General features: G+C 38.8%; 1 protein-coding gene across 1 annotated transcript; it reads right to left on the bottom strand.

Moving 5' to 3' along the window:
- Positions 1-2,269: 2,269 nt before the first annotated feature.
- Positions 2,270-10,907, bottom strand: gata5 (GATA binding protein 5). Its single transcript, XM_025059544.1, has 7 exons — positions 9,800-10,907; positions 8,768-9,407; positions 5,883-6,052; positions 4,747-4,875; positions 4,523-4,607; positions 3,457-3,587; positions 2,270-2,476 (listed from the first exon to the last, which is right to left on the bottom strand). Exons 2-7 carry the CDS (start codon positions 9,297-9,299, stop codon positions 2,357-2,359), a joined length of 1,167 nt encoding a protein of 388 aa, XP_024915312.1. The 5' UTR covers positions 9,300-9,407; positions 9,800-10,907; the 3' UTR covers positions 2,270-2,356.
- Between the last annotated feature and the right edge of the window lie 11,195 nt (positions 10,908-22,102).

The following is a 22,102-nucleotide window of genomic DNA, read 5'->3' as shown; positions in this document are numbered from 1 at the left end:
GTGGGAGAGGAAGAGGTATATATACCCAGAACATCAGGTGACACCAATGAGACTGATGAACAGGTGATCACAGCACACAGGTGAGTGGATGACACTGATTGGACAGCAGTCACAAACAGGAGTGAAAAGACACAAACAAACCTCACAGTGGTTTTTCTTTTAAATAAACAGCCTTTTTTTTTATAACTTATTAAAGTTTGACACTTGGTCACCGCTCACTTTACACTTTACAAGTCCATTAAGAAAGTTGAGGTTTTAGCTCATGGACGTACAGTTGCCAATGGTCAATGGTCATACCAACAAACTACGATTTTTAAGATCGCACAGTCTCGACAACATTTGTTAGCTTTTGTAAAATGATCGGGTTTCTCTGAGGGATTCAGGACTGGTTCACGATGTCGTCTTAGCTGCCGTTCTTAGTCGGAAACGAGGTAAAATTATATATTTTCAAGGTGAGAGCGAACGGCAACGAAAACCACACGAAAGCCTTCTCTTGAAAACAACTTTTTCATTTAATCAAAAATATATCAAATGTGAATCACTTTATTCCAAAGAGCATTGAAGAAAAGAGAGGAAGCAAAACAATATCATCACAACAAAATTCCCTTACACGTTTCCAAATACAGATAATAAAATTAAACTGTTATATTTAGAAGGAATTCTCTCTTATTTGGAGAAGAGAAACTGTCTCATTGCACTTTCATTAAAGCCAAATATTTAATAGATAAACCTTTGATATGTCTGATATAATGGCAGATTAAAAACGGCCGCTCCTGATTTTGTAATCCAGAGTCCGGGCTGCGGCTGAAATCTGCTGCGTCTTGCAAAAAAACCCGGCACATCACGTGTATAACAACCTGGATATCATCGCTGGGAGGAGGCCGTAGAGCAAAGCGCACAGAGTCAAGGGTTGTAACGGGTTTTAGTGTTCACTGTGACTTTTAACTGTCCTTATCTCAACATAAATAATGTGTCCATAAAGGTTAATGATCTACACAGTGGTAATGAGACGTGGTACAACAGCAATAAAAAGGTATTTTCTCTTCACTTCACAGGTTTTTCTTTCTGTCAAGACACTGTTTGGTCGTGTTTACAGAATGTTTTTTCATTAAGCTTAAGGTTCACGTGTGGCCACACAGATTCAAGTAGTCTCACGTTGGAAATGCTTCTGGTTTGAATGTGGTTCTGCTCAGCTCTTGGCTAACTGCAGCTTTACATTTGCTATAAGATATGTGATATTTCTAGCCATTTTTTGATAATTTCTGGGGCAATTTTCTCTGGTTACAGGCAACATATACATTACGATATGGACCTCAAAATGGCTGCTGCTGCTTGAAGAGGTCTTCCTGTTCACAGTTATTAGCCTGTTCAATTTTAAGGATTGCCAAGGTTATATAAAAAAAGTTTAAATAAACTTTTGCAAAAGTTATTAGTTGGACTTAAAGCATTGACTAAGATAAAAAGATTGCAAAAGTTATTAGTTGGACTTAAAGTATTGACTAAGATAAAAAGAAAAGATGTCATTTAGAGAAAAATTTTATCTTCAATGAGACCTTGGTGCGACATGAATGTAACTTTTTTTGCCATAAAGTAGCGCTGAATTCATTTGTACAAATTTAAGATTTCCATAGTTTTTTTTAAAAAAAAGACAACATTTTTCCCTGGAGACGTGGCTTCTATTACAAAGAAATAAAAAAAATGGAACTAAAAAGGAAATGCTCTTTTGCAACACTGTACTGATCGGTTTCACATGGTGCATTTACAGTAGCGTTTCTCCATAAATAGAGATCTCTTTAGTCTTAGGTAGTTTTGTTGTTGTTGTTGTTGTTGTTGTTGTTGTTGTTGTTGTTGTTGTTGTTGTTGTTGTTGTTGTTGTTGTTGTTGTTGTTGTTGTTGTTGTTGTTGTTGTTGTTGTTGTTGTTGTTGTTGTTGTTGTTGTTGTTGTTGTTGTTGTTGTTGTTGTTGTTGTTGTTGTTGTTGTTGTTGTTGTTGTTGTTGTTGTTGTTGTTGTTGTCGTTGTGCTGAGAGTGACCTTCAGGTTCAGGAGAGTCAGGGGTTTATAACTGTGTTCTTGGCATTGCTGTCCGTGTACCCTGTGTCCTTGTTAAGTTCAAATATGGTCCAGATGAGCCCCGTCATACGGAGGGGCAAAGCAGACGTCCTTACACACACACACACACACACACACACACGTATCCATCTGACACATTTTCGAGCCTCGTTTGATGCGAGTGAAACACTGTTTCTCTGCAGCTTTTTTTAATGATGATGAGGGAGAGACTGCGGTGAAGAGCGATGAGCCTCGGTGCTGATGCTAAAGCTAGCTGTGGTCTGTCAGTCTTTTGGTTGAGCCTCCTCAGGCTTGAGACAGAGCACACCAGGAGTTCTGAGGGGGCATTGAGCTCGGGGTAAAGGGATAATCTTCGTATTTAATGTCCACATGTACGGATTCTGTGCTGGCAAGTTGAGTGGCCGTATGCATGGGGCAAAAAAAAAAAAAAAAAGGGAGACAAGATGTTTAATATTCAGGGGGATTCAGGAACACATTCAAACAAATAAAAGCAGTTCAGATCTTTTTTTAGTAGCCAATGGTATGGTCATGTGACAATTTGCTGCGACACTGCCTGTACTTTAAGCACTATTTGATTCGTGACAGAAGAATAGCAGCATACTTTACAAGACAGATGTATAAGACAGTAGTGAGACCTGCTATGACAGCGACTTTGCCTAATTGACAAAAGGTTGAGTTGAAGGTGGCAGAGAGGAAGATGATGAGATTTTTCTCTGAGAAAGACTAGGAAGAGACTAATGGATGTAGTGAACAAGGATACGGAGAAGGTTGGGGTCAAGGCAAGGGAGGGAGGAGAGATGGAGGCAGATGAGGTGCCGTGGCCAAAACAACAAGAAGGAGAAGAACATCTGACCCATCAAATCTGACCCTTTATGGCACAGACTCCAGTGGATGTACTGGACATTGAACATCGGAGCCCACAGGCCCGAGTACAAGACCGAGACCCAAAAGAAGATTCATGGATGAAATGATCGATGTCACAGAAGAGCAGCCAAAGGATAGAGACAGAGAGAAAGAGCTGAGAGAAAAAGAAGACGTATATTTCTACTCCCCCTCACACTTTCAGACACAGTGGTTGCTGATGTCAAATCCTGTTAATACCAATCTGCCAAAAGAAAGTTGCAGAACTAGCATTTAAGATGCCAAAAAAAGAAAAAAGAAATTATAATGTTTACATTACTGGCTGTTGGAATCAGAGTTGATAAATCTGCACATCTACTCCACAGTCATTTCCCACTGCAGACAAGATCCAGATGTTAAAGACTACTAGAGCTTCTGACCAGTAAAAAAAAGCCCATAATAAAGGCCGGCTGCAAAAGATCTGGTATAACGTAAGCAACCGATGAGGAGCACAGTGAGAACTGTTTGTGTGTTTGTGTGTTTACCTGACTGGCAGGTGTCACTGTCTGACCAGCGTAGGGTGAAGGAGCCATGTTGGGTTCACTCTTGATGGTGGAGGCGTGTTCAGACACCGACAGAGAACTTGTGGAGTTTGGGTCAGAGACTGTGGATCCTCCTGAGGAATCAGTAGAACACGACAGAACATATGTGAGGAACCTGTCTGCTGTGAACAAGCATATTAAGGCCCCACAGCATTATCTCTGCACCGTATAGTTTATAACACTGCACCGTATAGTTTTTGTTAATGTGGACAGATGTGATCAGCTGCTGCTGCAGACATGAACCCAATATTGTTTGAACTGCAGACCATGCTGCAGCGACTCTGGTAATAAATCACCGTATGTACTCGTAGGAGATAAGATGAAGAAAAAAAAAATCACACTGAACTATTATATAACATGTAAATATTAAATAAAATGTATAATTATATAACATGTAAATATTAAATAAAATTTATAATATATGTGGAGTATATTTGACCACTAGGTGATTTCCCAGCACAAACATACAGGTGTTGAGGTTGAATTATGAGACCACGTTCACATATCAGCGATTCAATTCAATAAATATTTATTTAAAAAAAAACCTATATATTTAAAATGTTTATTCATTAATTAATAGTGTTAAAGTCCATGTTTTGCATCTATATAAATATACTGCTCTATAAATATGTATGTATTTTTAAAAAATTGTCAACTGTACATACATGTATATGATTGTGTCTACATATATGTGTATGTGTGCATCTGTGCCATACAGCCACATACATTCAATCAGTACCTCAACATATAATGTATATATAAAGTATTTTCAGTTTCTATGAGTAAATATATATTTAACGTGTTTTAATGGTCAGTCTGGTCAATTATATAGTAGCTGGGCCCTCTGTAAATCTTCATAAATAACATAGAAATAATATGAAAACGCCTGTTATAAAGGTGGCCTGTTATAAAGGTGGCCTGTTATAAAGGTGGCCTGTTATAAAGGTGGCCTGTTATAAAGGTGGCCAGGACAGTGCTTGTATATTTGTCTTGTACATTTTCGTTCTACCTGTGGATGTTTTATTCTTGGCCATCTTGGGTTTGCGCTTCCTGGTCTGAATGCTTTCTTTCTTCATAGCCAATGGTCTGGGCACCTGGAGAGAGCATCACACATTATCACACCAAACCTCCCTGTTGGTAACAGAACACAGGCCTCACTGTGTAGCCTCCACCTCCCACTCTGGTGTACTCGTCAGTACTGCAGCGGTGCTAAGACGTGTGTGTGACACCTACCCCATGCAGCTTCATGTAGAGACCACAGGCATTACACACAGGCTCCCCCTCGGCGTTACGCCTCCACAGTGTGGTGGTGCTGGTGTGGCAGTTGGTGCAGCACAGGCCGGCTCTGCGGGGCGTGGTCTGCTGCAGTGACCGAGAAAGGTAAGTCCAGTTAGAAGCATTTTGGAACATTCACTAAAGGCCCAGTCTTTGAAATCAAAGAAGACCTGTCCTTCGTCAACTACTTGTGGTTGGTATAGTCTGTTTTCTTTACCAGTTCAATACAAGTTGAAATTACAGAACTGCTGATGTGACACATTAATAAACTTGTCTGGAGTGTGGTGCTGGTATTTATATAAAAATGTGTCCATGTTTTATAAACTAAAAAGAAAACCATCTTTGCTGAAATAACGCTTCACATTTTAGGAAAGCACACACAGCCCACCTATTAAAAAATGTATTTTGTGTTCACATAAAGTCTGTTGAACAGGCCTCTGAGAGACAAACACACACTGGGAAAAAGCCTGTTCAAGGCCAAGGTCCCTGCAGGACAAACATAAAGGTGGCCTGTTATAAAGGTACACTCACACACACACAGAGAGAGAGAGAGAGAGAGACAATGCTGCTAGGGCTACAAAAGTTGCACGGAAAGGTTCTTAATAAAATCATTTTCCTTAATAAAAATACACACTGCATTATTATTATTATTATTATTGGCTTTGAACGTTAGAAATAGTGGCATTAAATTTGCATTTTGAAAAAAGGGGGGAAATGTTTCTACAAAAATAAATTGGTACAGAATTCCTTTTTTCATTTCTTTCATTTTATCAAAATAACGTCAGGAATCTGCGTTGATTGGCTGAGCTTTTAATTTATCTTGATGATGAAATCATTTTAATTAAATAAAGAGACTAGACCTCATTCAGATAAGGACGGTGAATGTGTCATCATAGCAGCCCTTTAATCAGTCCTGACTTGATCTGAGTCATGTGACCAGAGGGTGTTAATATCAGCTCAAAGGCTGTCTGACACGTGATTCTGGATTGACCTTTCTCTTCCATTCACTTCTTTTCAAAGCAAAGACAAAGGAACGAGTCGAGATGTATATTTCACACAGATCACATGATCACGTGTATATTTGTTGTCGTTACCAGTCGTTTCTGCGGTTTGATCAGCGGCCTATTGATGCCGTTCATCTTGTGGTAAAGTCCGCACGCGTTGCACAGATAGTGTCCTGTTCCGTCCCTGCGCCACAGCGGCGTGGACACCGAGCCGCAGTTGACGCACTCTCTGCCCTCACACTGCATGTCCTCCATCAGATCTGCACACACACACAACAAAAGATATCGAATTATATTATATTATATTATATTATATTATATTATATTATATTATATTATATTATATTGTATTATATTATATTATTATACGAAGGCCATTTCTGAATATTTTCCCGTTTTGTTCCTAATAAACTAAACTTTTAAATCTAAACTTTTTTTATTGAGAAAAAATACACTTTTTTCCCTCAGTGATTGTGTTTTTTTATTTAAGAACCCAGCACGTGTTGGCCACTTCAGCGTTTTTAATTAACACCTAGAAATACGTCACGTGTGAAGGAAAAAAACCCCAAAGACTATAATAACTGTCAAAGAAGAAATATATTCACCTATTTAGCAAAGATGCTATGTTTATTCTCATTATTTTCCCAATCAGACGACTTTTAAAAAGCACAACCTTTCCAAACAGCAGGGATGGACAAAGATAGAATTTATCGACTAAGTAATTGTGAGCCATGTCTAATACATTTAAACTTCTTTTTATTTTCAAAATGTCTATTTTAAGCAGGATGTCGCACCAGGACAGGACTCGAACCACTGTCAATGTCTTCTCTTCTCTCTATTTGATTCAAGTGAATTCAACGAAAAGAAGGGCAGACATCGACTCCCCCAAAAGACTGAAGTGTGGAGACAGAGACTGTGATGGAGAGGAGGGGCTGAGTGTGTGTTATCAGCTCTAAGGATCCAGGGGTCCCCAGCAGACCCCCCCCCCCCCCCACCACATCCATCAAGGTCTGACACACGACGGACTCCTGGCATTAATTGCCCACATTCCTAATCCTTTGATTACGAGATGAGAGACAATAAATCCGCCCTGATTGTGAAGAAAAAACAACAACAATTATTGTGTTTCATTCGAAGATTGATTAACCAAAAAGAATAATTTGGATAATTTAATTGGAAAAGGTGTTAAATGTGGTATTACATTTAACTACCTCACAGTCAGGTGACAAACTTTCTGTAAAGATAGTGACGTTTTAAAATATGTATTTACCTACTCTGGTCACCTTTATCTACTTTTTCTATTTTTTTCATGTTTTAACTGCGTTTTGGCAGTTATTTATCAGTTATTTACCGTTTAATGTATTTTATTTATTCGAACTAGTGACTGTTTTCATTCACCGTCTTGTTGATAGAATACCTTCACACTACAACCGAATTTGAACGTCACAAAGTCTGAATTGTTTACTGAAAGCTTATACACATTTAACAAAAACATCTATAGTTATCCTTTTTTTGTTATTTTATGAAAACCCTAGTTAGTCCGCTTTATGGTTTTTATTTACATACTTTTAGTTACTTTTTGGGTTCATTTCCGTAACGGATAATCTTAGCTTATTTGTGCAAAAAAAATAAATGAGAATATCATTTTCTTATCAACTTATTAACAACTACAGTATGTTTAATTAAATCTACTTTGTATTTTTGTCCCTCTTCTTTGTTTATTCGTAATTTTCCGAATTATTTTGTTAACCTTTAGCTCATTCTTTTGCTTTTAAGCTTCCCGGCTAATATCTAGAAAGTTCGTTGACGACTTAAGATAACAGTCAATGCATCTCTATGTCTTCTTCCTTCTGTGGAATTGACTCTTTAATCAGACCAAGAGACGATAGGATTACACTGTCCCGACTGTGGAGGTGTCACACCAGCAGACATGATGTTCTGGACTCTTCATGGTGGACTTCACACAGCTAACGAACCGCTGGCTAACGAACCGCTGCTGCTGCTGCTACTGCTGCTGCTGCTGCTGCTGCTGCTGCTGCTGCTGCTGCTGCTGCTGCTGCTGCTGCTGCAGGTCGAGCCGTGCAGGCCCCGAGTGTCTGATCCAGGTGAGAAGTGTCAACCATTGTTGTGTGGATGACGCTTTTCACACTGCACATCTCTGTGTGTGTCATCTGTGTGTATTCGAGCGAGTCATTAAATCAACGGCAGGATTAAATTAACTCCTTTAAATGATGGATTTTAAACGAATGTGGATTGTTTAAAGGTAACGGGAGACCCAGCCTTTCAAGTCCTAACAACCACCCAGCAGGGTCAAATAATTAACCACACAAATGTGATTAAAATCAACAACAATGACAAGAAACAACAACCACTGAATACACAGGTTTTAAGGGCTTTTCTGTAGAGAAATTGTAACAAAAGAACGATTTGCTGCGCCCGAGACAACCGATATTATTATTATTAATGTTAATATTAATAGCCTTTTAAAACTTGTTTTACTAAAGTCCTGCCCATTTTTTTCTTGCCATTTGTTTTAAAGAAATACAAATACAAACAACTAGTTATTATGTATTATAAAAAACAGCTGGATTTTTTTATATTTTTATATTATTTAGTCTGCCCCCTTAAAATATACTGACTAACAATAACATACATTTTTTGTAAAATAAAAGTGATTAATTGATACAAAAATATTTTCCACTTCAGTTAAGAAGGGAAAAATTATAATTAAAAATGATAAATATCAAATATCTATGAGCATATCATTTGAAACTGTGAGTTGAAGCCTATTTTTAACAAACAGACAGGTCAATAATTATCATGGGTTCATTTGTGTAACAATTCGTTTTTAACATATATCTTATATTTTTGCTGTTTTGTTAGAATTAAAAAAAAAACTAAAACAAAGAGCAATTAACAACAACATCGAACTATTTTCAACATAATAAATAAAAATAAAATATTGTGTCACTCACCCAGACTGGACCTCCTCCCGGCCAAGCATCCTTGTCGGCCCTGCAGACTGATCACCCCGCTCTCAAACGGTCCGGGTGTCCAGGAGGACGTCGCCATCTCCGGACTCACATAGGCGTAAGGACTGGAGTAGGACCCACCGACAGGACGCACCAGAGCGCCGCCGTACTGATCCGTCCGTGCCCCGTTCCCTAGAACCAGCGGGCTCTGGTAGGTGGACCCGGGATCCCGGCCCGTGTTGGTGCTGACGGGCGGGCTGTGGGAGTAGGACAAGCCGTGGTGAGGGTGAGGGCTGCTGGGCGTAAAGGACGAGACATCCGTGCCGGTCTGGGACCATCCGTGGTGCCCGCTGAGGCTGTGGTGGTGGGACTGGTGCGGGGAGTCGCAGCTCTGCAGGTAGGGCAGAGTGGGCAGCATGGCCGAGACCCGGGTGGAGGGGACGTAGACGGGCGAGCTGGCTGAAGGGTGGATGTAGTTCCCGGTGTCATGTGGGTAAGGGGACTGGTTTGAGGACAAGGTCAAACTTTGGTACATGATGAGATCGGGTTTTAAACGATTTCAAATATGAAGGTCCAGTGGATTTGATGCGGATCCAAGACCACTCTCCCAAGCAGGGTGTCTGACCTGACCCAAAACTTTCCTCTGTGAAGAAAAATAAATCAGAAATTCAAACAGTTGTAGACCATAAACCATGATGATGTTTATAGTTTATATTAAGTCAAATGTGATATAAAATGTAACAACAGGACCCCTCCTCAGTATCCATCATCACCATGACATTATATTGATTAAAACCACATTAACCACGGCCGCTATCGCAGATATCACACAGAAACAACCGCCTCAGATGAGATATCCTGAGGCTGCCTCATTAAATCATAACCAGAACGGAAACCAAATCAAACAGCACAACAGATAATGCCCTCGTTTCTGTCAATAGTAAGTCAAAACGCATAAAAGCTGGATGATAAAACAACAGCTTCTCCCCAAGGCCTCTCTCTCTGTCCCCTTCTCTCTCAGTGCCATTATCTCACCAGATAAGAACGGTGCGGCGATAACACGATCCGGTCCTTGAGTCGTCCACAGCAGCGCAGTGCGCACTCACTCCTGGTGCGGCACAGGCAGGAGCGCAGCCTCTCCAAAGCTCTCCGGAACTTTGTGCGTAAAAGTCTACGGCTGCAAGAAATGTGGACGTGGAAATCAAGGGAATAGTTTTTCTGCTTCTGGGATGAAGAAGGAAAAACAGCAGCGTCTTCTTCTTCGTCGTCGTCGTCGGTTCCTTCTTCCTGTCCGTATATCTGGAGATAGGTAGTGTCGCTGATAATTGCTGATATGCTTCACTTCTCTCCTCTACTAGAAATTTTGTACAGGACGCAGAGGAACACGTGACCCGCAGTCCGCTCCTCTGAGGTAGGACCAAGTGGGGGAGAGAAGGAGGGAGGAAAACAAGGGTGGAGGGAAGGGGAGGGAGGAAAGGAAGGAGGGCGCCAGGGTAATGCGGAGGAAAGTGGGAGGAAGGGGAACCGAGGGCCAGAAATGAGAATTAAAAAAAAAAAGAAAAAAGAATCCGAATAAACAAGAAAAAAATATTAGCAAAAGAAAAACAAATATATAAATTTGAAATATATTTCGGGAAAACTCGAAAGGGAATATAAAAGCATTTTATTTAAAAATAAATAAATAAAACCGAGTATTATAAAAATTTAAATTAAAAAAAGATGTAGAAACTAAATGGAAAACAATAAATTATTTCATTTTTTTACTACTCTCGGGGTTTGTAAACGTACATATATGTAATGTCTGTGTGTGTGTGTGTGTATTTAAATAAATTATTGTATCTTTGCAAAATGTCCATAAAATTAGTCTAAATCCATTTCCCAGGTTTCCCTGCGTCTTTTATGGCCGTCATCGTGAGTTTAATGGCGCATAACTTTCCGCCTAATTTGCTTTAGTTTTAGTTTTACAACACTGTAAAATGTGCGCGTTTCTCTATTTTCTTCAAACAACAAATCATAAAATCGGACATCATAAAAAAGGATAAAACCCTCAAATTAAATAATTTTAAAACCTTATAACCTTTTAGACACATATATAATTAGCTTCTATTATTAGAGCAAAAGTGAGAAATGCGACTATGTGGTTTATAATAAAAACAATTACTTTTATTGTTATTATTATTATTACAAGTCACTGTCATTATGATAAACAACAAAAACAAATAATATATAATGACACAGACCATTTATCATTATATATATATATATACTTATATATTTATAATGTTTATATATTTTTAATGTTTAAATAAATACGATATTTTATTCAACAATCCCATTGTATTGAAAAAAAATCGAAATCGTATTTTTTTCAATACCTGGATTGAATGACAAATAATAATTCGATTGGAATCCTTTTAATTATTTCACAGAACGAATCGCGTTTTAATGTTCTCATTTTTTTAAAGCTAAGTGAGGTTTTGAATTAGAGCTGGAGACTCGACAGTTAATATAAAATAACCAATAAATAAAAACCATTCAAAAAAAATGTAACTTTTAAAATAAAACAAAATGGTTTATTGCGTTTTATCAGGGTTGGATGAATAGATGCATTTTTTAATTTGTAAAATTAAAGGTGAAGTTAGTGAACTTGGAAATATAGTCATTGATTCGTCATTATCATCATCATCTGCAGCAGCAGCATCAGTAGCAGTGGCTGTGATAAAATGTTCTCCCCCCTTGTCTCACCCCTCCATCCTAATCACCTATTGGTTATTATCTCACAATTCTCATTCATAACCCATTTTTAGTAATTATTCCTTCATTTATGTTCACATTATTATCACCTGCTGTAGCTCAGATTAAATCTGTGAATCATCACCCGAACTCAAACACTGGCTGTCGTTGTTTTATCAGTGTTTATAAGCAGAAATGTAAACGGCGATCTCCTCGGAAGAAGCCATCAAAGCAGAACAAGACAGGCTGAGATAAAGCACTACAGTACATATATATTTTTAGACAACAGAGATTTAGTTTTATAGGTGAGTTTGTAGCACTGTCGCTTGAATATCTGATCCACCTGCATTTGGAGTTGTACATACTGCAAATAGAAGGCTTTTACAGCCACAAGGTATTTCAACTGTACTTCCTAGATAGTATACAGAAAAAGTACGCAGAACAGACTTATATGTCCCTATGGATCAATACTATATATGGCATTAAAAAACCACCTAATAGCATGTTATTGAACTATTTTAAATTTTCAAATAATCTAATCAAACAACTTTGCAGTGAAGTTGTCTTTCAGCAAGAGGTTGTGGCTGCAATTCCAGATATTTGAAGTCTAAAAACCATTTGCTGCCGAAGGATGTTAAAAACCTGTCATAAAAGTTGGTTAGAACGACAAGATTTACCATTAAGAGTCGGCAATTGTGTTCCACAGGTCCAATACATTTCTGAAAATCTATTTATTTATATATTTGTATTCATTTAAATAAGACCTGGGGGCAGTTCATCTCTGAGACATGGTAATTAATTTTTACTAAGAAGAAAATTTAAAATAAAATAACTCTTAACTGCATTTTAGCATCTTCCCTTCACACATTCCACTCTGTTTGCACCACAGGCCTCAACCTCCATCCTTCATCCGTCCACACAGGACAGCTTAGCACTCAGTGTAATTCTTGTCTCTCACTATGTGAGTCAGATAGCGAGCTTATGAACGAGGTGATTGGTGAAGTCCCGCGTCCCCACAGTCTCATTTTCTCAGTCCATCATGCTACCCCGCACGGCCGTACATTTGTTTCGTGGCCTGTGGCTCTGTTACAGCCCCCCCTCGACCCCCCTCCCCTCCGGTCAGTCCGTGGTTATGTCAATAGAAAAACGAGAACTGCCCTCGCAGGCGGGGGAATCTGCTGTTTATGTCAGTTTTTGGTAATGTTTCTGTGGACTAACTGATATGAGAACCGTCCAAAGGGGAGGCAGCGTCTCAACAAATACCTTTTCACTTTGATCACCCGCTAATGTGACGCCACTGTCCTTTGGAGCTGCATTATTTGCACTGCAATGGAATTCCAGCCTCTATCTTCATGTTACATACACATGCCTGTCAGATAAGTCAGGTATTTTCCAGAGGTATTTATTGTGGAGGAGAGAAGGAGCTAACTTTGAGCATCTGTCAGACGTCTCTTAGTGTTTTTCTCTTAATTTCCCATCAGCGGTGCAAATTGATGCCATGATTGCTGCAGATAAGATTCGGCCACTTTTCATTCATCACACAGAAAAGGGGTTATCACACTCCGACCAATCCAGAGCCATAAGGAGCAGTTAGAGAAGACATGTTGAAACAGAGCTGAGAGAGAGCTAATGGTGGTAAAAGAGGAGGAGGAGGAGGAAGAGGAGGAAGAGGCCACTGAGGAGCTCAGGTCCAGGCTGGAGTGATGCTCAGACACCAGCAGTGAGCCAAGATGGATGAGATTTTGAACATGGACAATTTTACGTCATGTATAGTTTATAAAGGACAGTAAGGCAAAATGTGTTTGTTTTGTGTTAAATCATGAAACTTGTGTCATTGAAATGTTTCTAACACGGCCCTGCATTCATCAATTAATTGCAAACCATGGTGGTAAAAGAGGAGGAGGAGGAGGAAATTACCCCCCCAAAAATGCAGCAAAGCTTAATGTTAACTACAAAGTTATATTTTAGTTATCTGGGTGAAAACTAAATGCCAAAAAATATTGAGAAGAAGCAGGAAATGTAAACTGAAAATGTTTTTGTCGGTAGAAGCAGGTCAGCTTCTACAGAAATTGGTCATCAATGAGGACAATTTTGAGCCGAGAAGAAATGAAAAAGTAGAATACAATGTAGTACAATTGTTAAAAAGTTATAAATAAATAATAAGATAAAGAAAAAATAGATAGCTTAGTTTTAATATGTTATGACAGATGAATGAAAAAACTGAGTAGACATTTAGTTAAAATACATTAGTTCAATAGTTATTTATTTGTCAGATTTATATTTCTTCTGTTCTTCCATATATTTGTCAGTGATCTGAGGCTTCTTGGTAAATGAATCATTGTTTTCTATCCCAGGTCTTTCCCAGACTGCTGCAGCCTGGTGGAGCCGTGCAGGGTGGCCCTGCCTCATTGCGTCATGCTCCTCATCTACAAGTGCTGTGCTCAGATCTTTACAAAGAATAACATGGAACTGTTCCCTTTTTGTTGCAACTCGGCCACAGTGGTGTTTCTCCATGGAACACACCAGGGTACGTGGGGAGCAGATGGAGGGGAAGCAGGGATTTAGACAACTGGAACACACCCCTGGTGCTCTGTTTGCCTGGGAATGTGAAGTAGGAGTCAGGCTAATCTCCAGCACCCATGAGAGACTGGCTCCTGTCTGCCTGGCTGCCACTTCCCTATCTGTGTGTTTCATTTCAGTCTGTGTCAGGCTGTATCTGGGCTGCTGCTGCTGCTGCTGCTGCTGCTGCTGCTGCTGCTGCTGCTGCTGCTGCTGCTGCTGCTGCTGCTGCTGGGTTTAGACTCTGGGACATCAGCAACAGGCCAGAAGAGTTAATGTATACACAACACTAGCTTGCTTTAGTTAGATGAGTGTTTATGAAGCCAAAGGACAGCGTAAGTACGAGGAGTTTTTATTAGTGATACGCAATCAATTATGAAAAACACAGACCACAGGGTCACAGAAAACAGGCTTTAAATCCCAAATGTACCAGAGAATTTTTGATATGAATGAATTTTAAAATATGAAGAAGCAACTTTCATTAATAGTAGAGACTTGTTAATTTTTGCTCAACTTTCACGGTGTCATGGTTATGACAAATTAAAGCAGGAAGTGAAAAAATAAAAATAAAAAAAATCACAAAGAAAATACAAACAATGTATTAATTGTTGGAATTTTGTAAATATATCTAGCAAAAATAAAGATGTACAAGCTATGACATTCACTTTATGGACAGTTATATTAGTGATTTGGAGTCATGTACTCAATGGCGCCTCCTGTGGCAGCCTCTGCTGGTTGCGAAACTCGGTAAATTTTCTCATTGTGGGAAAAATAACTCACTCAAATTTTCTTCTTCTTCTTTTTCTTCTTATTAAAAACACCACACACAGTTATTGACAACTGTATTGTTCCAACTGAAATCATTATAACTCCAATAATTCAGTGGTTCCTGACTTCCTCACTTATTACTTTACTTCATCTTTTTCAGATGGAGACTTACACTATAATACAATAAAAGCATGATGAAATGCTAAATTGACTGTGAAACAACCCCCCCCCCACAGTCTCATAAAAAGCCAGTTTACACCCTTCATTTACCCGTGCTTTAACTGCACATTAACTAACCAGCTGTCGCTCATGCTGCTGAAAGTGTGTGTTTTTGGATTCTTCGTTTTGTTGTGTGAATCATACTGTCCACTCAAAGGTCAAGCAGCTGAAAATGAGGCCTCGGGAGACAGAGGGAGGAGTCGGTCAGTACTGATCATGAGGGTCTGTTTACCAGAAGTTATTGATTGGTACTGATGTGTAACCACAGGAGCATGTCATCACTTGCCTACCAATGCTGGTGGCACAATAACACCTGAAGACAGCTACAGTTCATTTGACCCACAATGTCAAAGATCCGGCCCATGTTCTCAAGTCTGGCCCACCTGTAGGTCTCATCTTTGTTCACAGGTATATTTTACCAAACCAGCGCTGAATCTTTTATCTATTACTCTATCTTTCTCTGCGTATCTAATCATTTCAACGCATTACCCAGCATGCATTTGTGGAGTTTGTTGAAACTTCACTCTGTCAATATATAGATTGTGTCTGTGTATTTTTATGAACGCTGATTTATCTCTATCTAATCAAGCTTTATTAATTTATTATATATATAATTACAAATAATCCTGATTAATCGTGATTAATCCACAACTGTCCTGTGATCAATCAGAATAAACATCGAATCTCTTGACAACCATAATATATATTTTATATATAGTTTTACACATAGGGAATATTAAACATATATTTTAACTCAAAAGGGAATATTTATATATATTTTATTAAATATTCAGACAATGGATCAGGGATTCTTTTTATTGGCTCTGACACTTTCAGTACAAAAAAAATACTTTACCACTATGTTATTAGTTGCTAAATAGAAACAAAAATACTGGAGAGCGAGAGAGCGAGAGAGAGAGCGGCCGAGCCGTGTGTGCAGAGTGTTGGTATCAGAGCTTTTCTTATCTTGAACAAACTCCACTCCACACATTGTCAGTCTCCCTGCCTGTTTCTGAGCTGCCCGTGTAGACACCTCACCTGGTCACCTCACTGCACCTCTGACTCCATACCTGTGTTTTCTCCCACCCACCTTTTCCCTACTGTTACACTCCCTACTCCTGCTCCTGCTTTAATTTAAGTCACTCTCCCCCTGAGTCTGCAGCTCTAGCGGCTTGTTCTCTTCTCTGGTCAGATCCTAAATTCCATCTATCTGTATTTTTTTTATTTGTATCTCTTTGTGTATTTTACGCAGAACGATTATATATTTATTACTTCCTTCACTGCCAAATTACTACATTGTTCCACCTTTGACCTTTGTACTCTGACATTACTCAGATTGACGTCTGCGTCAGGCTCAAAGGTAAGTCCACAGGTCGAACCCGAGGTTGATGAAGTCAGCGGTAAATCTGTTTTTGCCATTGACGAGAAATTCCTAGATATAAACACTGACGGGGCTTAAAGATGATTTGCACCATGGACTGTTGAGGCATAGATGGGGTATTTACTGGGGTATTTACGGGGTATTTAGGTATTTACTGGGGTATTTACTGGGGTATTTACTGGGGTATTTACTGGGGTATTTACTGGGATGTTCACACATAAGAGAGCTGATATTTCGTGTCTTTTCATTCACATCCACTGATGCTTTTTGAGAGACTCAGACATTATATTTAGCACCACCTACTGCTCACTTTGGTGAACTTAAGCCCAGTATAGTCATCTATAGTAATGTGCAGTACTACAGTACCACACTACTGCAGTAATTATAGAAAAAAATGTGTTAAAGTTTTTAGAAGTTTTCAAAAATTGGCCAAATATTAACACTGTTGACAGAACAAGTGCGTTCAATAAACAGATATGTTTGGCAGAAAGTCAGCCTCTATCAGCCAGTACTGGTACTGCATCTAGAAGTGCATTTTAACATATGAGAATAACAGGACTTTGCAGGTGTTATATCTCCAACGTTTGGCATGTGGACCATGTATGGTACATATAAAAGGTCTAATGTGGTCCTCTGTCACATAATGGCGATACCTGAGATCAATCACATTACTCTGTGTTCATACAAACAAATGTTTTACAGACTGATAGCAGGAGAAATCTCCCTCTTTCCTTCCAGTATCATGTTTGACTTCGGTAAAACCGTACGGAAATAAAATTCCAGTAACTTTGAAGACATTGAGGATCTTGATGAAAGGTGGAGGCTCTCTGAAAGTGTGAGCACATGTAGCATACAGAGCTGCTGTCACACTGGGAAATACTTGAAATACAACCAGACTGACCTTGAGGTAAAGCAAACACTCACAGCTCACACACACTTTCACCAAAACATCACAAACACGCCGAGGAAGATTGGACACACTCAGAAAAGTGGGCTTCAGATTAAAAGCCTGGTGAATTTATGAACATGTTCTTATTAAAATTGGAAAAAATGGGAAACAAAAAGGACAAAAACAGAGGAAAACAGGAAAAAAAAAAACCCAGAAATCCTTTGAACTGAAGGACAATGATGCTGCTGGTTCCTTCACCCTCTAATCATTAGCTGGGGTTATGCAAGAGATATCGCCTGCATCAGCTTTACCTGGGATATTAAACCGACCGTTGGCTCCTCTTATCACCTGCTCACACAAACACAAACACACAGAGACGGACACTGTTTTTCTTTAGTGCTGTTTTTAAGCTGATAGTTTGTGTTGTTAAAATGTAAATGTACTCTGTGATCGACTGACTACATCATGTACACGCCACCGAAACGACGTATTTGTGGCTGGATTTGTGGAAGTAGATTTTAATTTTTACATCTAAGTTAAGGATATCTTTAGAACAACTCTGTTGAATACCTTACTTTACCAGAACTGGCAACATTTCTGCATTACTAATTACGTTGAGAAAATCTCTCTGCTTTTTGTTCTCAGGAATGTAACGCCCTAATATTATTGTGATAGGTGAATATGTGTCACATGGTTAAACACCAATAACAACATCTGTACCTAAAGCCACAAAATAATACATGCAATTATAATGTCACAAAATAATATTAAAAACATTAACACAAACTTTGTTTTGTTGTCAAAAAGACACATCAACCTCAGCGCTAAATTAAAACAATAATAAAAAGTTTGTAATTATTATGTTATTAGTTGTTAATAATTAGCTCCAAAACCATTTCTAGTAATAAAAAATGCTTTAAAAAACGTATATTCTGTTAAAATTAGATTAGTAACTGCAAAGATTTATAACACCACATAATGACTAAAACATAAATCTTAAATGTTTTTCTTTAGATACAGACAATAACCCTGCTAACATGGAGCAAAATCCCAGGTGTAAATTACTTCTAAATGAAAATAAAAGTACTCAGAAACCAGACCGACAGAGTATTGTCATCTAATCAAACTACTGACAGGTGATATACTACCAAGTAAATTAAAGAGTTTTTTTTTAGAGTCAAAATCCAGTTATTGCTCCTTTAACAGAATTCTACTTAAAGCTACAGAGTTTGAGCAACTACAAAATTAGATATTGATTTTCATAATTGTATTTTTGAAGGATAAAGTTCCCAAAAATGAATTAAAAAAAGCATAGAGTACAACTGAAAGAAAACATAGGATAAATAAACGTTCTGTGTTTCCCATGGCTGTACAGTACAGTATATGGAGTAATCCTCACCGTCTGCAGCTCCGGTATGTGCGGTACACAGTACCGTCAGTAGGAGGCAGTGTGGACATTCTTATGGGCCCCTGCACTGACTCTTTGGTCCCTGCACTGCGTCTTCAGACTGCAGTCGAGTCACCGCGGCTGCTGTGAACACGGTGTTCTGCTCCAGCACCGCTGTATATTTACTGCTGTGGTTCAGGCAGCGGCTCCACTGAGCTCCGAGGAGATGCTGTCATTCTGTTCCTTCAGTCTCCAGAGAGTGACGAGACGAGAGGAGAGGAGAGGAGGACAGGGAGCAGCTCCTGCCAAAGAGATGGAGAGAAATCCTGGCGTAAATGTCACTAAGTAAGATGTTTGATTAGTAATGCCTGGCCCAGATTATGTCAGGAAAATTATATATATACAATTAACGCAAAATGTTGGGCCGCTCCATCACCATCATTTTTCAATGTATCCCACCCATGGGTCGCTGCCAGGAATTCTGGGCCCCGTGGATGGACATGACCATGGGCCCCTATCCAACACACTTAACGACCAGAATGCTATACATATTCCACATTTACAGTCTCACTTTGAAAGCACCATTTGATATCGATACCAAATCAGTCATCTATTTAAAAATATTAAACAATTTATATATTTAGTAGTAAGGTTTTAGTAAAAACATAAAACATATGAATTTGTTCTTTTCCATTTTTTGTCATTTTTGCCCAGTGAACTTTAAGCTAACACTGATGTACGAATACATTTTAGAAATAATCAGTAGGGGTTGGGTAGCCAAAAAATGTACTCAAGTAAATGTACTGTTACTTCAGAATGACATTACTCAAGTAAAAAGTAGTCATCCAAATAATTACTTGAGTAAGAGTAAAAAAGCACTTGGTGAAAAACTACTCAAGTACTGAGTAACTGTTGAATTACATCTGATTTATTTTTTAGGAGTTCATCCTATCAATAAAATAATAAAATAAAACAAACTATTTAAATACCTTCAAATAATCTTTAGGTAAATTCAAGTACTTCAATAAAAATAAAAATCCATGAAATAATACATAAAAGAGTACATAAAAATGAGAAAAAACAATTTAAGCAACATATTTCCTCATGTTAGGTGTTAAGTTTTTGAATGCTGAAATATCCGTATGTTTTGGGAGACACAATAGACACCACATGATGTAACTGCTGTTTGTAAACTGAACATCTTTTCAATATGAGTCCAGGCGTGTGCCTCCTTGTCTTCATCTGCATTGCCGATTCTACCATTTTTTTCTATCAAAGACGATGGATATCGACCGCAGTAGCCGCTAAACTAACCTGTCCCGCCGCTGAGATTGAATATGGTCACAAGACGAGACTGCACGGAAAGGTGTACATTTTATTGCTTAAACACAGTTAAGCGGTGGAGCCTTGGGCGGAGAGTTTTCTCTGCCAAAATAAAAGTAGAGATACTGGATACTGGATGGCTACAGCTTCATCCAGTATCTCTGATAAAAGTGACCAGCTCAGTATAGCCTAATGTAGCGGAGTAGGAGTACTGTTTCTGCTTCATAAATCTACTCAAGGAAAAGTAAAAAGTATAGTGATTTAAAACTACTCCAAGAAGTATTTTATTTTGAAAAACGTACTCAAGTAAATGTAAGAGAGTAAATGTAACTAGTTACTACCCAGCACTGGAAATAATCAATTACCAGTACCAGAAACTGTACTCTTCCGCTCTTTGTTCCATGGTAAACTACTAAAAAATATCACTTTAACCTTCACAACTTTTTTACATCCAAGTCTTCGTGTGACTGCACAGAGTTTATCTGCGTCACATTTGAGCGACTGCTGTTACCCGTCCTCATTAAACCCACATCTGAGGACAATAACGTGCCGTCCCGTAAAGACACGTCATGAGAGTGAAGGGTGACATTTGTAGAACTTTATATAGTTTTTACTGTGGACACCAGGCCTGCTCACTGCCCACGTCCTGTTAAAAGTCACCTCTGTGGGACAAAGACCCACGCCCAGAACCCAAGTGGATTAGAACCACGGTCAGTAGGCTTGGAATCTGCAAAGTTGTTGGGTTTTTTAAATCCAGATGCAGTTTTCTACCTGAGAGTTTTCAGGTCCATCCTCTCATGCCTTTCTCTCGTTCTCCCCCCAGGACGCTCTAGTCATCGGGGATTTGGGTAATAGCTCCCAGTGTGTTCTTCCAGTGAGGGGAAAAACAGGAGACACGCTGACCATAATCACATTATGCAGCACTTCACTAAATAAAAGGGGAAAGGCCTTTCTCATCAGGTCCACACAGCAGCTACTAAGTGGCTCTCTGTGGCACGTATGTCCGTGCACGTGTGTGTGTGGGATCAAGAGAAAGAGTGGGTGTGTTAAAGTGTGAGCGGAAGTTTTTTTGCGTTGCGAGTCCAAATTGAGTAAAGGAGACACTCGTATCGCACGAAGCAGAAATGAAAATCCTTATTTTGTGTAAACAAAGCTTGCATTTTATCCACCGCCGTACGACAATTGTAAGCAATTTATGTCCAGTCCTGGTGTATATACACTTACAGTAATGCATACACAGACAAACCCACTGTCAGTTAATAAATGCTTCATCGCATTCTGAGCAGTGTGTCCTTGCAGCTCTGGGCTGTTCAGGTTTGCTGTCGAAAGCTGTTTTTGACTACGGGGAGTTTTCTGCATGAGGGAAATTTGAGCTTGTTATGGAGAGAGAGAGAGAGAGAGAGAGAGAGAGAGAGAGAGAGCAGCAGACTGACTTGAGGTCTGCAGTCACATTGTCCAACAGTTCCTGCTGCTGTTTATTAAAATGTGGCTCTAGGGTCATGGTCAGGTATCTATTCCTGGACAGCACTGAGGTCAGCACAACAGCAACAACCAGACCTTTACAGACCTGGAACCAGACCAACTGTTGTACGGCACACTGTAGTACAGGCAGCCACCGTCTGTACGACAGCCATCAACGTCCAAGTACCATTTTTTTCCTGAGTTTGTTGGTGAGGATTGTGTCAATTTGTTGCATTAGGAGTAGAAAATTATCATTTTTTAAATTTTAATTATTTTGACTATTTTATTATTGAAAAAAAAACAATATGACAATTTTCAAATTCATTTTAGAAATTTTAATTTAAAAACAAATTTAGAGATTGACGAGCAAAATAATATTTAAAAATAATCTGTTCAGTGTAAAAAACGCTATTTCATCTCTAGCTGGATTAAAGATTCTATAGCTTTTTTGGTTAAAGATTATGAAAATTACAGGAAACTAGGAAACAAGTGGAACACAAGCTTTCAGAATTTTTAGTAAATAAAAGTTAAATTGATTAATTTAACATTTATGACGCGTCAGTGGCGACAATGAAGTGAGTGTGGTTTTAAAGCCGTGCTGTTTAACAGAGAAGAAGA

The sequence above is a fragment of the Cynoglossus semilaevis genome, chromosome 10 (assembly GCF_000523025.1).
Source record: "Cynoglossus semilaevis isolate Cse_v1.0 chromosome 10, Cse_v1.0, whole genome shotgun sequence".
Lineage (NCBI taxonomy): Eukaryota > Metazoa > Chordata > Actinopteri > Pleuronectiformes > Cynoglossidae > Cynoglossus > Cynoglossus semilaevis.
This window is presented reverse-complemented; position numbering and strand designations above follow the sequence as displayed.